General features: G+C 39.4%; 1 protein-coding gene across 3 annotated transcripts in view; it reads left to right on the forward strand.

Moving 5' to 3' along the window:
• NEK5 (NIMA related kinase 5) overlaps positions 1–16,235 on the forward strand; it is a 30,655-nt gene extending 14,420 nt beyond the window's left edge. For all 3 annotated transcript variants that reach the window (XM_040584035.1, XM_040584037.1, XM_040584036.1), the window contains exons 11-23: positions 576–712; positions 4,400–4,599; positions 5,387–5,453; positions 5,799–5,918; positions 7,773–7,856; positions 7,961–8,065; positions 9,793–9,873; positions 10,712–10,780; positions 11,603–11,726; positions 11,927–12,058; positions 13,132–13,269; positions 14,876–14,990; positions 15,400–16,235. In XM_040584035.1, the coding sequence (XP_040439969.1) occupies positions 576–712; positions 4,400–4,599; positions 5,387–5,453; positions 5,799–5,918; positions 7,773–7,856; positions 7,961–8,065; positions 9,793–9,873; positions 10,712–10,780; positions 11,603–11,726; positions 11,927–12,058; positions 13,132–13,269; positions 14,876–14,990; positions 15,400–15,652 (1,625 nt within the window). In that variant the 3' untranslated portion in view covers positions 15,653–16,235. The remainder of the gene's footprint in view (positions 1–575; positions 713–4,399; positions 4,600–5,386; positions 5,454–5,798; positions 5,919–7,772; positions 7,857–7,960; positions 8,066–9,792; positions 9,874–10,711; positions 10,781–11,602; positions 11,727–11,926; positions 12,059–13,131; positions 13,270–14,875; positions 14,991–15,399) is intronic.
• Positions 16,236–17,394: the final 1,159 nt, after the last annotated feature.

Below are 17,394 nucleotides of genomic sequence, written 5' to 3' on the forward strand. Positions count from 1 at the left end.
AGGTATTTGCTAAATACTGACTGACCAGACTGGAATGGTGTGTACTTGTATTCTCCTGCATGGGAAACTGATAAGGTAAATTTTTCACTTTTCAGCCCTTCTTTCCAGATTTCACAGGTACTACAACATTGTCTAGCAATCTGTAGAATACCGAGGGCTAGGTTGAGAAAGGGAATACCTAAGCAGGTAGACGCCTAGCCTCCAATGAAATCTGAGCCTAACAATCAGACCTCCTTTTTTCTGTTATTGGTACTAGCATGAAATCAGCATTCTGATATAGAGGTTTCCCTTTTATTCAGTGTGCTTTGCAAAACTAATCCGTGAAATCCACTTCACACGAGTGTGACAAATCATAAAGTTTTCAAAAGGATGTCATTCTGGGAATGAAAGGCAGAGTGCCTAGGAAATGTGAAATATGGTGATGATGGTGATGATGATGAAGGGATGTAAGGAGTGTTTGTTAGCCCAGCCTGTCAGTGTTAGGTACATGCATTGTACTGTGGTTTGCAACTACATGATCATTAATCATGTAGAGAGCACAGAATATAGCCTTTTAATGTTTTGTTTTTAAAAAGCATATAAACTTGAGAAAAGGAGAGTACAGGACCTAGTTTCTCCAGAATCTGGAATGGTGCTGCCTGTCAAGAAAAAAGAATTATTTCAAAGAAATGAATGGAAACCTACTTCAAGAGGGCAACAGCCTATTTTTCAGGTACTGTGTATCTGCATTTTTGTAATGTTTAATCATTGTCAGAAGCCAAATTTTTGCTCTTAGAAAAGACCCTTTGAAAGGTTTCATTAAGGTATATTAAATGTAGCTTAACGCCTACACCAAGTCAGTAGAGACAGTTAAGCACTCCTGAAGCCTCAGAAGAGGTGTTTCAGAAAGTCTAAGTGGGAAACTGAATTTAGTCAGCTTCAGTATGGTTTTTTGTAACAAAAAAAATGAGGCATGCTTTGCATTTTTATTTGCACAAAGGCAAATAAACTCTGTGTTTGCATTTTTGCTATAGAAGCAAATGCACTGAACCTCTTACCTCAGTCCTTCTGAGAGCCCATTCACAGGCAAAACCACTAGCACCCACTGCCCTTGTCTCAGATGCTTACTACAACAATCTGGGATCAAACCCTACAGCAGAAAGCCCCTGTTCTTCACAACTACTTGCGTCCCTCACTCATTTTTCACCTCCTTTCCTCAGGCTGGGTATCAGCTGTGTACTGTGTCCAGCCTTTTACTTGGCATCACTTCATACCTTTGTATTTATCTTCAAGAGCATGTAGTACTGCCTTGGGTGCTGGTGAACACAGAGCAAAGCACATTTAGGATCTGGGAGTTCCCAGCAGTAATTGCACATTGCAGTTATGGTAGATTAACTGACGGTAGGGAATGTGGAATTCCCAGAGCTGCACCCGTCAAGCAATCACTTACACTACCAATGGATAATACTGGTCCTGCGCAGAATATAGGACTTAGTTTTCCTCGTAGTTACATTTATGTGTATCCAATGCAAATCCAGATGGATGAAGTTAGGAAGGTTAAGTTTCCTTTCATTGTGTACCGCTGTAATCAAAGGCAGAATTTTGTCCACAGTGTTTTCATCTATGCGACGTACTCTGCTATTAACGCTGGGAAAGCTCCCACATTCTTTCAGCATCCAAATGAAGCAAATGGTTTGCAGAGTTGCAGGGTCATACTTTGAACGTGTTGCTTCAGAATTCACAGGATCACAGTACGTTTGAGGTTGGAAGGGACCTCAGGATGTTATCTCATCCGCACCCCTGCTCAAGCAGGGTCCTCTAGAGCTGGTTGCCCAGGACCATGTCCAGACAACTTCTTAGTATCTCTAAAGATAGGGACTCTACAGCCTCTCTGGGCAACCTGTGCCAGTGCTCGGTTACCCTCACAGTGAAAAAGTGTTTCCTCCTGTGTTTCAGTTTGTGCCCATTGCCTCTGGTCCTGTCACTGGGCACCACTGAAAAGAGCCTGGCTCTGCTGTCTTTGCACCCACTCTTCAGGTATCTTGATAAGAACCCATCTGAGCCTTCTCTAGGCTAAACAGTCTGAGCTCTTTCAGCCTTTCCCTATATGAGAAGTGCTCCAGTCCCTTAATCATTTTTGTGGCCCTTTGTGGACTTTCTCCAGTATGTTCATGTTTCTCTTGCACTGGGGAGCTCAGAATTGGACACTGCACTCCAGGAGTGTCCTCACCACTGATGAGCTGAGCGGAAGGATCATCCCCTTGACTTGCTGGAAATGCTTTGTCTAATGCAGGACAGAATACCATTCACCTTCTTTGCAGCAAGGGCATGCTAATGGTCGACTTGGTGTCCACCAGGACCCCCAGGTGCTTTTCTGCCAAGCTAGTTTCCAGCTGGGTAGTCCCCAGCATGTACTGGTGCAGTGTAGGACTTTACACTTCCTGTTGTTGAACTCCACTGAAGTTCAGTCAGCCCATTTCTCCAGCCTGTTGAGGTCCCTCTGGATGGCAGCACAACCCTCTGGTGTATCAGCTACTTCTCCCAGTTTGGTGTTATCAGCAGACTTGCTGAGGGTGCGCTCTGCCCCACTTTCCCTATCATCCAGATCATTAGTGAAGATGTTGAGCAGGATTGATCCCTGGGGTGCACCACTAGTTACTGGCCTCCAACTAGACTTTGTACTATAATCACCACACTTTGGGTCCAACCATTCATCCATTTTTCAATCCCCTTCACTGTCTGCTCATCCAGCCCATACTTTATCAGCTTCTCTATGAGGATTTTGTGGCAGACAGTGTCAAAAGCCTCCCTGAAGGCAATTGCCTGGTAGGCAATATCCACTGCTCTTCCCTTGTCTACCAAGCCAGTCATTTCATTGTAAGAGGTTATTGGATTGATCAAGGATGACTTCTCCTTGGTGCATCCATGCTATTACTGACGATTTTCTTGTCCTCCATGTCCCTGGAAATGGTTTCCAGGATTAGTTGTTCCATCACCTTGCTAGGCACTAATGTGAGGCTGACCAGCCTGTAGTTCCCTGGATCCTCCTTCCTGGCCTTTTTGAAGATATGAGTGACGTTTGCTTTCCTCCAGTCCTTCTCCCAATCACTGCTATGTTTGATCAAAGATAATAGAGAGTGGCTTTGCAATGACATTTGCCAGCTCCCTGAGTACTTATGGCTGCGTCTCATCAGTCCAGTCTGCTTATGTATTCGCTAACCTGATCCTTTTCCACCAAGGGTATGTTGTCCTTGCTCCAGACTTCCCCCCTGGTCACAGGGGCCTGAGATTCCTTAAGGCTGATCTTGCTAGCAAAGACTGAGGCAAAGGTGGCATTCAGTACCTCGCCCTTTTCCATGTGTCACTGGGGCATCTGCTTCACTGGTCACAGTTCTCAATTCTCTACATTTATTTAGGTGGCCTGTTTTGTTCTCCTTATTGCTTGGGATTGCCATACTGTAAAACTTATTTGAATGAGGGACAAGATAAGCGCTTTTTGAGGTTACCTCTTCCTTGGGAATATTATTGGCAGTGGAAAATTTTCTTGTATAGATATGAATTTCTATTCTACTATAATCTGGACTTTACCATAGGTAGCTGAGCCAATTTTCAGTGTTTTGAACAAGGAAAAGAGGGAGGAATAGTTGATGTATTTACCATCTGTGGCAGGGATACTTAGATGCTTTTTAATTTATGTAAGAAAATAAGTAAAATTCAGCATTTTTCTCATACACCATGTAGTCTCCCACTATGGAAAAGTTTGTGAATGTCTTACCACACTTATATCACACAGTGGCAGCTAGACAGTCACCTTCTCTCCATTGTTCTTACGAGAAATGGAAAAGACATTCTTGTCACAAAGTAGAAATACAGGTGTGTTTCATCACAGTAAGGACTTTGAGAAATGAAAGGCAAGCTCCCACAGGCACATAAGCAAAGGGATGGTGAAATGAAGTAGCTCAGTGCTCCCCTGAAAGCAGGAGGCAATAACACATACTGCCCAAAACTACATCCCAAGTCCCCTTTGCACTCACATGTCAAAATGAAACTCTCCTGGAAGCAATTGTGGTGCTTTAGGCTTTAGAACACTTTAGTGACTCTAGGGTAATGACACTACAGAGTACGAAGCCCCACACTGATTGACTCACGCAACATGGGCTGCTGCTTAATGACAGAAGTTGATGGAACAGGGAGAAAGGAAAAGACAATGGTAAGATTACATAAGCCCTGAGAAGTTAGGAAGTTTCGGGGTTATATGTGAACGGATTTGGAAAACCTACAATAACTGTACTGTAGGCAGCCTGTACTGTACTGTACTGGAGCCATGCGGCTCAGACTGGGGAGAGGACAGGAAGTTAATTCAAACTTGTACTGATACAAATGAGAACAGGTAAATTGACATTATTTATTGTATTTCCAGCCACAGACCTCCAGATTTAAGATGGCAGAAAGGCCAGAAAGCATTAGAGTGCATGGCCATTATGACCATTACTATGATAAGCTTGACAACTTGCAGAGGAAAGCTAATGCACTTTATGACCTTTCTCATATCAGCCAAAGAGTTGGGGAATACTATAAACTGAAAGGACAAGTTGCACCTCCACCTCCACCACCCAACTGGTAAACTTTTCTCACTCTATTTATTAGTGGTGAACTGTCATGTATGTTTTGAGTTATCAGCCTTCCTGCTTAGGTAACACTGGACATGGCTCATTCAGTATAATTCCTTCCCTGCTCGGTCTTTAATAATTCTGTCGTGTTTGTTGAACAACAACATAGTTCCTATCTATCCAGAAGTTCCTTCTGAATGTATTGTCCTGATGTTTGACGTTTCATTGTCAAAATGTCTCCCAAATCTCAGCATTTTATTGAGTGAGAAGTAAACCACAGGCTTTTCGTAGACTTTCTGATTATATCAAGGATAAACACTGTCTTTCCTTCCGACCAGGATCAGAATGATGTAAAGACCAAAAGCCGTTATCCACTTGAGGGAACAGAGTGGGAGGCAGGCCATGAAAATGGTGCTTTTTTTCCTGCAGAGCTTATATTTTGGTTTCAGATACAAAGACCCTTTCTCCAGCAGTTTGTTTACTTCAAAGCCTTTCTTACAGAGTGGAGATATAAACTTTTTTATTGCTTTAAACATTGTCTGTCCATTCCATGATTAGCCATTTTAGGTGTGGATGAACTTTGAAAACCTTGAGAAAGGAAGGTAAGGAATTTTTCATACTGCCTACTTTTGAATCCTTCCTTTAAGGTTGACTAAATCATTCATTTTCATTCAATGATGACAGTGTTTAGAATGTTTTAGTTAAGGGCCATCAGCTTTAGAACATCTTGTCTGAGCTGAGTTTCTAGCAGTCTGTGAAATAAAAGGTAGTATATAAACATCCCTTTCTTCTCTCAGGCCTGCAGAATATCTTCAAAGGCGTTTTGAAGCCCAGCAGTACAAGATTAAAGTGGAAAAACAGCTGGTAAGTAAATACTGAATCAATCATAGAATAAAATCTGTAAAAGAAAATGAATGAAAATCCAGAAGATGAACTGATGTCTTTCTAACAGCAAACTGTAACACTGACAGGTAGAAAGTTTTGTTCTAGCAAGTTCATTGATCTGCTCTGCAATGCTCAACTTGAGATTTCATTTTCCAATGCAAAACTATAGCAATGTAAAATTCTACTATAACTTTTTCCTCCAAAAATACACACTTGCCTTACTGCGCTCTTCAGTGGAATGAGGGGAGGGAATTGAGTGAGCACTGAAGGAAAGGACTCTAAATGAAAATTCCTTTGCTCTGGGATTTATTTGTATATTCACAGGGGCTGCGACCATCCTCTGCTGACTCATGTCATGACCAAATAAAGCAGCAGAAAATAAAGGAAGAGCATCTCAAAAACCATCAGCAGGATATGTCTAGAAAGAATGAAATGAAAGAACAGGTAAATGAAGTATCTTCCTGTTGTGTTTTAACCCTAGCTGGCAACTAAGTACCATGCAGCTGGTCACTCACCTCTGCCCTGGTGGGCTGGGGAGAAGAATCGGAAAAAAAGATGGTAAAACCTGTAGGTTGAGATAAGAACATTTTAATAATTGAAACAAAATAAAATATAATAACATGATAATAATAATTGTAATGAAAAGGGAGACAACAAAAAGAGAGAGAGAAATAACCCCTTAGGTTTATTATTATTTGTTATTAGAAAGACAAGTGATGCACAATACAATTGCTCACCACCCACTGACGGATGCCCTGCCTGTCCCCAAGCAGTGATCGGCCCCTTCTGGCCAACCTCCCCACTTCATATACTGAGCATGATGTTCTATGGTATGGAATATCCCTTTGGCTAGTTTGCGTCATCTGTCCTCGCTCTGCTCCCTCCTGGCTCCTTGTGCACTTGCTCACTGGCAGAGCATGGAAACGTGAAAAGTCCTTGATTTAGGGTAAGCACTACTTAACAATGACTAAAACATCAGCGTGTTATCAACATTATTCTTATACTAAATCCGAAACACAGCACTGTACCTGCTACTAGGAAGAAAATTAATGCTATCCCAGTTGAAACCAGGACACCTCCTGAGCTGCTTAAAGCTGTCTTCTTACACTCCTTGATGGTAGTATTCTTTACATAATAATTGATTCTTTTCCATCTAACCACTAGGAAAATGTAAGCTATTTGCATCTGGTTCCATCTTGCATAAACTGGTTAAGACTTGCACAAAAGCTGATGTTCATAATCATTTTATAAACTATGGCCTTAATCTCACCTACTGAGATCAGAGGACTTACATCACTGAACAAACTAATGTTGCAAGACAATAGATCCTCACATTTACAAAACAGAGAAAATAGTGATACATGTACTATTCATGTATGTATATTCATTGTCCGTAAGTCGTACTAGGACATTTAGAGTGTGATATAATAGTATGTGATCATACTACTTCCCTGGTATGTTACAACTTTTGGAGATCATTTTATACAGAAACAATATACTTTTCTGGTTTAATTTTGGGTGACAGAGAAAACAAACTGATGCTTCGCTCTTAAATGAACACAAGTAAATACATTTAATCTTCTATCTTAGAGTTATAGGAAAGTTCCAGAATAAATATGAATATATTAACTTTTACATTATGGTCAGACTTTGGCATAAGAACATACTCGTCATGTACATATTCTTCAGAGACTCTTGCTGTTAAATTTCACAAAGTCTGTCCTAAATATGCCAAAAAATTAAATTTTATAGATTTGTCCATTTGAAACATGGGCAAATTGGGATAACTCATATAAGCAGTACAGACATGTCCTTAACACAAAACCTATGTTTTGGCCAAATTTGAGGTTTTTACTACAAAGCATAGGAATGCTGAAGCTTCTCCAAGAAAAGATTACCGGATTTTGTTTCATTTTGGGGAGCAGGTTGCAATACAATAAATATTATATAATATTTTGTCCTCCTAATTTCCAGTCCTCTATATTTGGATTGCAACCTTAGCATCATTACTCAGCAAGTCCTTAGCTCATTCTTGGAATTAGCTGGTTTAGATATAACTCTACAGAAAAAGTAGCATGAAACTGTCTGCAAAACTTCAAAAAGGTTAGTCTGAAAGAGTTATAACTCAAAAATGCCCTCTAAGAGGAAGTATCAGGCAATCTTTAAAGCTGGCAGTAAAGGATAAGGATCCCTTTTTCTCATATATACACAGTTTGATATCCATATAATATTCTGTTTAGCTAGTGTTATTTCTGTATTTCTAATATATATGTGTTCTACCTTGCTGTTCTTTAATAGGAGTATCTGAAACAATTGCAGAAGATTCGGGAAGAATACCACAGTGATATAAAAGAATTCAGATTTAGAGCAGGAATACTCCAGGTAACAAAGCTCAAACATACACCCAGTCATACTTCCTCTTTCTTTTATAAGTTAGTACACATAATTAGAAATTGAAATTAACATTTGATAAAAATGTTCCCTAGGAGAATCAAAAAATACAAGATAAAACCTATGTTGTGAGGCAAGAAAAAGCTGAGGACCAGTCTGAAATCAAGGATACAGCTAGAACAGGAGAAGAATCACTTCAGGTATCAGTATCATCTCCTAGTCTAAATAGAATTTTTTATGCAAGTCCCACATGGTCTTTGATTCACTCCCTGTGACAAATCTGAAAAATGGTAAAGCTTAAATCTTATCTGATGCTTGCACCATATGTAAAAGTCTCCCTATGTTCCCTTCATGAATAGCCTGGAAAATTTCTTTGGTGGAGTCCTGACTTGTTTTGGTAATTCTGTTTCATCTGTAAATATTGGGATATACTTTTACTTAATTTATTTTTGTCGTGTGTTTCTTTTCCTTGCTTTCTAAGCAAAGAAGCAGCCACTCACAGCACAAGTCTTTTATGAAAATTCTGTACAGAAGGTACAGCGATTCATGACAGCCCAGAGTAGCACTGTGTGGGAAGTTAGAATTCAGTTTTATGTGGAGTCCTTAGTCCTTACTTAAAAATTTGGGAGAAGCGGGAGAAAGAGACAGAGCCAAAGCTTTCCAGCTACAGCACTCCTTCACTTCTTTCTCATCACGCACTACCAACACACCTGCTGGAGTTGTTTCCAGCAATTGGAAAGTTTCAGAATTGTTCCACTTTGCCAGTATTGACATTGTGAACACCGGATGAGTTTTCCAGACCACATGGAGTTCTACAGAAAGTCCACTTTTCTTCAAGTGAAATGAATGCCTCAATTTATGCAAATTGATCTCAGTGTGAAAATTCCCTGTCAGTTCTGAAGGGAAAATAGCCCTGGTCTAGCTACTAGGATTCTTCAGTCAGGATTTGCCTCATTTTTTTTGTTTTTTGTTTGATGTAGAACTTCCTGCACTGTCCAGTAGCAAGAGGCAGACTGCCACATAGATTGGTGACAGATTCTGCTACCCTATTGCAGCCGGAACTTGGGCCAAACCTGACCATATTAGTAGGATTCTATTCAGTGATTTTCACAGATCATGGATCTGGCTTTTACTAAAATGAATTCACACATCATGTGATGTAGGTAGGTTGTAGGCAGCCAGAGCCATGATAGGACAGAAATTATATTCCCTGTGATTTAATGGGAAACACATGATAATGAAAAAGAAACACTAGATTTTGCACCTGCTTGATGTCACCTTAGTTCATGGGCACTCAATCTACTGGAGAAACTGTATATATGTTTTAAAAAAGTAAAATCTGTGAATTGTAGTCGTTTCATCTGAGGCTGAAGATGTGCCCTACTTGCAGCAGATCACTGAAGGAGCAGCATACAACTCTTTACTTTGCTTTTATCTGACAGGTTCTAACATAGGATAAAGGAATATGAAAAGGAGTAATTAGGTATTTTTCAGGTGTTACCAGAAAAGAAGATACTATGAAACATGGCTATACTTTCTGCAGGCATTGGTTTCTATTATAATCTTGACTTTCATCACTTCCAAAGTTTTCCAGAACGAAATCAGCATGAGTCATCTGGCTCATAAAAAATAAAAGATGTATTACTTATTTCTTGACACAGTACTGTATCCTCCTAACATAGGTTTTTGAAAAATCAGAGGTTTGCAGTTTATGCTAGGTTTCCCATTTTTCTATTTGCCAGATAAGCCAGAATTATGTCTTTCAGTATTAGAATCTAAATAAGGCAACAAATGGAATATTCTTACAGATACATATACAAGGAAATCAGTGACTACATTTACTACTTAAACAGGTCCTTTTTTAGAGGGTATAGACATAAACTGGTTCCAGAGTGTGTTTTAAAGTTGGGGTTTTTCCTCCTTCCAGGACATGGAAAAAAACTTTAAACAAGTCAGACTCCAGTATAGTCAAGACCAGAAAATCTTAGAAAAGAAACATAAACCAAAGGTAACCATCCTCATTTCTGTATTTTTTCCACTTTTTTCTTATGTCTGTATGTTTCAAATGGTTGTGTTATCACAGTAGCTCTGGAAATCAAGTTATTTGTGAGTCAATTGAGAGTGCTCGTCAACTGTTTGTTAGAAGTTTATATGAGAAGATAGAATCCCTAAGAAAATAAATGAGGTTTTCAGATCATTTTGAGGGAGACTCCCTTTAGATATTCCCAGACAGTAATCAATCCCTACCTACTCATCTTTATATCAAACTGCATTAGTAGTGTATGGGAACTCACGTTTACTCATAGTTTAAGTGAAGTCAAGTCAGGCTGCTAATTTTTTAACATTTTGTTATAGAATTATTCTCTATAGTGCTTTTTAAATTATAGAAGGGGATGGCAATTGAATGGAAATGCACATAAGATATCAGGAAAGTTTCTGAGATTATTGTGAAGTGGACTCAAGGTCTGTTGTGAAATATTGCATGAAAGCAGTACAGTATTCAAGTCTTAATACTGGTTGAGAGCCAGCTGTAAGAACCAACTCTGTGTATTGCAAGGATTTGAATTAAATGATTATTAAAGACACCTTTCCTTAAAATCAAAAGTGGATGCAGTCCACTTTTTTTTTTCATTTGAAAATATCCATAAAGTGTATTTAGAGAAGTCTATTTTTTTCCAATTTGTTCAACTTTGATTTTGTTAAATAAAAGAAAAATATTGTTAAATAAAATGTATTTTCAATAGAAGAATAACTTTCAAGTTTGTAGTACTATATAAACTGTGTATATTTAATTAAATGTTTTTATTTAATAAAATGAATTAATGAAGTGTGATAATTTTCTTCAGGGAGGAGTAAAGTTTGAAATTAATTTAGATGTATGTGTTCCTGAGGAAGACAGTATTCAAGAAGCAGAGGTATGTTGTAGTTGTATTCAAAGCATTTACATTAGTAATCTGAAACCATAACAGTAGCTCCAGTATCTAAGGTTTGTTTCCATTACCATCATCCTCTACCTTTGTTATAATGAAGCTTCCTATTGAGGATTTGTTGACATATTGCATATATATGACCTTCTTGAAGAAGATAATTACTCAGAGGAAAATTGGATAATATGTGGATCAATCCTTCAAATGGTAAAAGATGAAAGGAGTGCAGATATTTAAATTTTTTTAATTGGGCTTGAGGGGAAGAACTCACCTCAAAATTGAATTAGTCTGAGAATGCCAAATTTGATTCGAATTGTTTTAGTACATTTATGTTTATTTTCACTAGTATTGTATCACAAAGCAAGAATAACACTGTGATGAACCAGTTGTTATGTAGAAAAAGTGGAAGTGAGACTACAGAAAACATGTGCGATTTCATTTATTAAAATGACATTTGTGGCTGATCAACATGTAACAGGTACCTATTAAGATTTTTGTCAGTATATTAGAATTTTTAAAAATATTTGTAACAGCAACATCAAAAATACAATTTCTTTCTGGTATATATATTCTCAATTTATCAAGCACTGTTTTGTCATTCTGTTGTTTCACACCTCTGCAGAGCTCCATGCAGCCCTCTGATACACAGCTCACAATGTGACTTTTGAATTTTGCTGCTTCGCTTTTTGATACATAGTTTTCCCGTGCATACATGAGAATGGCTCACAAACACAGTAAAATAAGAAGGGATTAGTTATTTTACCATATTGGTTTTCTCTTTCCAAAGTAAGCTTTTTTTTTTTTTTTCAGGTACTGGATAAACTCAGTAAGACTTTAACTTTTGTGGATTGTGAGAATCTTAAGAAGAAAGCGGTGGAAGTTTATGAAGCTCATATGGACAGAGCTTTGGAAGAAGTATCTGGATACCAAACAGGTATTTCTTGGGGAAATGCAGTGCTGAGTATTAATCCTGAAAATTACATAGGAGTTAGGTAAATTCAGTAACTCCAGGCTAGAGCAAGTTTATCTGATGAGCTCTGTCTTTATATCACATAATGTTACAATCACACTGAAATCTACTTTAAAAAAAAAAAAAAAAGAAATAACTTTGCCTTCTCTTTTTCTTCCCCTTAGAGTCCAATGACATAGATGATAAGAAAGAAAACAGAAAATATTGGCAAGATGGAGCACCTCAGACATTACTGAATTTTTTAGCTGATGTTGATGTCACATCTGTATGTCCTTCTATGGCTGAAAACGAACTCGGTAAGAAAGTTTTGGTTTTCAGTGAAAGTAAGGAGCTGGTAAAATTCAGCCAGAATACTTACAGACCTTTGCCAAAATGATTCCATACCAGAATGTTCACATGATCCGGCAGGCTTTTAATTGCAAGACTTCATAATAACTGAGGTTATTGTATGTGTTAAATCATAGAATGCAGTTGTCATTTTCCCCTCTAATATTGCAGTCATGTTGTGCTGCTCATGCACGTTAAGAGGGCTGCATTTTGCAAATCACTCTGTGGCCTGGGTAACGATGGCTAAAAATAACCAGTCTATGCAACTAACCATCACCACTTTCTTGGGCCTTGAGCTAATGAACAAGAACTAGAGAAGTCAGTTGCCAACGCCATCCCAGGGTGTGTGTGGGGGTTTTGGTCTCTCACCCCACACGCTAGTGTCGCTGTGGGGTCACAAGCACAGGTGCGTGCTCACACAGGTGATGCTCCATTTCAGGAGAGGCTAATCACTGGGCTTGTTACAGTAACAGTGCATATGTTCCCAGGCAGCCAGTTGTCTCTAGTGACTGGTTGCTGCAGTCACTGGAGTTACTTCCAGCATTCCAGCATGTTCCCAACACCCCAGATACACAGAAATAACCTGAAGAGTTTGCATAGACAGTGATGACAAAGCAGAATATTATTAGTGTACCACTTCTTGTTCGTTCTGACTTAGATAAAAGAGCTTAGGGTGCAAAAGAAACAGGAAATTCTTTGAAGATTTTTCAGCCTGAAGAAGCCAACAAGTTTGAGAGCAAGGACTGCTCAGTAAAGTTGCACCTGTCTATTCCAGGCTTAAAAAGCAGTTACTTGAGCATTAAAACTGGTGTTAGAAATTTTATCTGACGGATAGTCCAAACTATTTTTTTCTCTACGGTATTGATCAGATAAAATACTTACTGAAAACTAATGAGTATTCCACAAAGTAAAAAAAATACAGGTGCCAGCATTACCAAAAAGGAAGAAGTCAGTGTCAAGACTAGAAAGTCTGAATCTGAAAAAAAGACAGTGGCAAGCTACGCTCATGCTTTAGTGACCCGAGAACCTTGCTGTTCTTCAGCTGACCACGCTTATCTGCCTGAAGACATCCCGGAAAACAGGAAGCAGTGGAAACAAACACTGCCAGGGACACTCCTGAACATCTTAGCAAAAGCAGAACTGTCTAATGATTCCTTCACCTCCCTTGAAGAAGAAATAGGTAGGATGTTTGTTACTGTAAACTCTGCAAGTTTCTCTTTAGTGTATTACTTCTTCTACCACTGGCAGAGGGTCTGTGATGAGAACCAACATTTTGAAGCACTTGGCAAACTAGAAAAACACGGGCAGCTTGCCCCAGCATCCACTGCTCTGTCCTGTGGCAGCGAGAGGCCTCTTTCAGGATGCTGCTTATTTCAATAGCCGGGAAAAGGGCAAGCCCTACCTACTGGCTATTACTTTCATATGTCGTGTTTTCATTTGCTTGGGTAGACAGAGGTAAGCTACTACTGCCAGCAAGTCCGCAGGTACCACAAACCTGGATTTAGCCCCTGTAACTGTTAAGGTTGAAGAACCGTATGCTGTAGAAAGCATTTATGCAAATAAATGTATTTCTGTACAACAGCTATAAATGATAGTGCATGGCGACTTAAGTGGTGACTTACTTTACAACATGGTCCATGCTGATGCAGCAGACGCTGAAATTCTGAAATTGAGTTGAACTCATACTGCAGTGCACTTTCCTAAAGTAACAGACTGTTTTAAAATTGACATTTTCTTTGCATCAAAGTTGTTTGCTAAAAAGCCACAGTATTTTCCACAGAAAGATGCTGTAAATATAACTGGACATTGTGGTTTTATGCACAGTTGCCAATCTAGTGAATGTATAATTGGATGACAGGCCTTCTGAGCCAGCTAACTTGCACATACCAAGTTTCAACAATTTTAATGGGTTGTCAGAAATGTCTTTCATTTGCAGCTGTGCAGTCAGCACTCTCCTACTAATTATGCCTCACATAGATGTTTCCTTAGAGCATAACGAGCTCTTTTAAAACTGCCCCATCCTGAAGGCTAAACCAGCTAAATGTACCACCTAAATTTCTCTCCAAAGACTAGCTTTATTGCTTACACATTAAAAAAAAAGCAAACCCAAACCCCAAACCAAAATGAAATTCAGACCACTTTTCACTGATGTCAGCAGTTCATAGGCCAAAGCAAAAATAAGTACACAGGTATTCTAATTGCTGTTACTTTTATCAGTTACATTTATTAAAATATGGCACTCTCTCAATACCCCATTCTGCCCTGCTGCTAAAGCTGACGTTGTGGAGTACAGCATTACCCAAACTGACAGATCTCTGTTGGATCACATGCAGGGTTTAGTCTTTATATTAGAACAACTCTTAGCATTGTTCTCCCACCTTCAGATTAAGATTGCCCTTCAGTCTTCGAAAGTGAGCATTTTTAGGTAACCATAGGTACATCCAAAGCAGTAATTTTCAGTCTTTCTCAAACAGTACTCCCCTAAGTTTTCCATTGAAAATGCAGATCCCTGTATTGGGAACTTAAACATACTAACATTATATCATCTTTCTTTCTTAACTTTTATAGTCCTTTGGTTATGATCTACAAACACATTAGGTTTCACTATGCAGAAGTTACAAAACACTAACTAAAATGTGTGATCAACAGAAGCATGATATTAACATAGCTGTAATTTGAACAACAACCAAAAAAATAATCAAGCAATTACATATTTGCTATTACTTTATGTAGACTTTTATAGTTAGCTAATACACAAATAAAGGAATATTTCTCTTCCTTTCCAGAAGAAAGATTAACTATGTTGCCTCCAAAAGAAAAAAAGGAAGATGATTCAGAAGCATACTTTGCTGTTGCTGTTGATGAAGGCAGACTTGAACCAAGATCAGATGATGAAGACACGTAAGTCAAGCACATTAGAAGAAAAATCCACACAACTGTTTTCATGAAATGACAGGCTGCATTGCCTAAAGCTTTTCTTCTGTTCTTTTAAATTCACAAGTGAAGAAAATTTACTTGTTTTACAGTCTGCTAATTTAATGTTTAATTCTGTAAATTAGTAGGTCACATACCAACATGGTCATTAAAAAGGTTATGCAGAAGTATTAACATGGCTTTGCAACTCCTGTTCTCTTACCTTATAAATACAGGTAAACAATCTTACAGAGGAAGAAGAAACAGTTCATATTGTGTGTGTTGCTTGTATATTCTTTATAAAGTATTTAAAAAAATCTCAAAGACCTTGAAAGGAGAAAGGCTTGTAACAAGGATGTATTTAATTAATACAATTATCTTTTTTTTTACTGTACAGAAATTTTGAAGATTCTGAAGATGAACTCAGACATGAGCTGAAGGAATGTCTGGAAAAAGTAGCAGCTTCTCCAGCAGAGAGAAGCATGGAGTCTCCCATCCTTTCAACAAATAAAGGTCAAACAGATGAAGAAAGGATGAGTTTACCTCACAAACTACTTGGAAAATCTAATGATGATTTAGAAAATAACCATGGGTCATTTAGTGCTGACACATACAATGAAAAAAGTAAGCAGGAAGCAAGAGCTACATAGAACGCCAGCAAAGTAACTGTTTCAAAAACTTCAACTTGCTTGAAATTTCAGCCACATCAGTAACAACATTTAAGGATAGGTGACATTAAATGCCAAGTAATTCCACTGCTTTTCAACTGTGCTAAATGCTCAATTAAAATTAATAGAAGGTTGTTACTATTTTGTTTAAAAGGAAGAAAATCAGGCTAATTGTCATATGTCTAAATGTTGAAAAATCCTCATCCAGACTGGAGTGCACTTTCATCTATTATTCTAAACTACCTGGGACATCTCTGACAAGACTTCCTTGAGCAAATTCCTAATTACATACTCTCTTTAACTGTATTTGTATCATGTAAGAAAGTTTTCTAACCAGTACATTATATTTCCCTAGCTCAATCAGCTCCTTGCTATAAAAGAAGCTCTTACAGCCTTTCATAATCTCCATGTACTGCTAATACAGCTTTGTAATCCATAGTTTCATTTGCACAGTACTACATAGTACCACCAACTGCTCAGCAGTTTTTTATAGTAGAAGTAAAAGCATTTATTAGAACCATGAGAACTGTGTGTTCCCCATTTCCTAATAAAACATTGGACAGTAGGTTCTTCTAACTGTATTTTTTCATATTAAAAATTTCATATAATCCAGATAAAACTTAAATAGAGGGAAAACCGCATTCTCAGTAGCTTTTTTATAGAATCATAGATTCATTTAGTTTGGAAAAGACTTTGAGGTCACTGAGCCCAACCATTAAGCCAGCACTGCCAAGTCCATCACTAAACCATGTCCCCAAGCACCACATCTACACATCTTTTAAATATCTGCAGGGATGGTGACTCAGTTGCTTCCCTGGGCAGCCTGTTCCAATGCTTGACAACCCTTTCAGTGAAGAAAATTTTCCTCATATCCAATCTAAATCTCCCCTGGCACATCTTGAAGCCATTTCCCTGTTACCTGGGAGAAGAGACCACACACCCCTTTCAGGCAGCTGTAGAGGGCTATAAGGTCTGCCCTGAGCCTCCTCCTCTCCAGGCTGAACACCCCCAGTTCCCTCAGCCGCTCCTCACCAGACTTGTGCTCCAGACCCTTCACCAGCTCCGCTGCCCGTCTCTGGACACGCTCCAGCACCTCAGTGTCTGTCTTGCAGTGAGGGGCCCAACACTGAACACAGGGTTCGAGGTGCGGCCTCACCAGTGCCCAGTACAGGGGACAATCACTGACCTTGCCCTGCTGGCCACACTGTTCCTGGTACCAGCCAGGATGCTGCTGGCCTTCTTGGCCACCTGGGCACACTGCTGGCCCATGTCCAGCCGGCTGTCAACCAACACCCCAGGTCCTTTCCCACCAGGCAGCTTCCCAGCCACTCTGCCCCAAGCCTGTAGCGCTGCCTGGGGCTTTTGTGACCCAAGCGCAGGACCCATCACTCAGCCTTGTTGAACCTCATACAATTGGCCTTGACCCACCAGTCCAGCCTGCCCAGATCCCTCTGCAGAGCCCGCCTGCCCTCCAGCAGATCAACACTCCCCCTCAGCTTGGTGTCAGCTGCAAACCTACTGAGTACATACTTGATCCCCTTGTCCAGATCATTGATAAAGATATCAAACAGGACTGGCTCCGGCACTGAGCCCTGGGGAACACCACTTGTGACCGGGTGACCGACCACCAGCAGGGTGCAACTCCATTCACCACCACTCTTGGGGCTCAGCCTTCCAGCCAGCTTTTTACCCAGTGTAGAGCACAGCTGCCCGAGCCATGAGCA

Source organism: Falco naumanni, chromosome 2, assembly GCF_017639655.2.
Source record: "Falco naumanni isolate bFalNau1 chromosome 2, bFalNau1.pat, whole genome shotgun sequence".
In the NCBI taxonomy this organism is placed as follows: Eukaryota; Metazoa; Chordata; class Aves; order Falconiformes; family Falconidae; genus Falco; species Falco naumanni.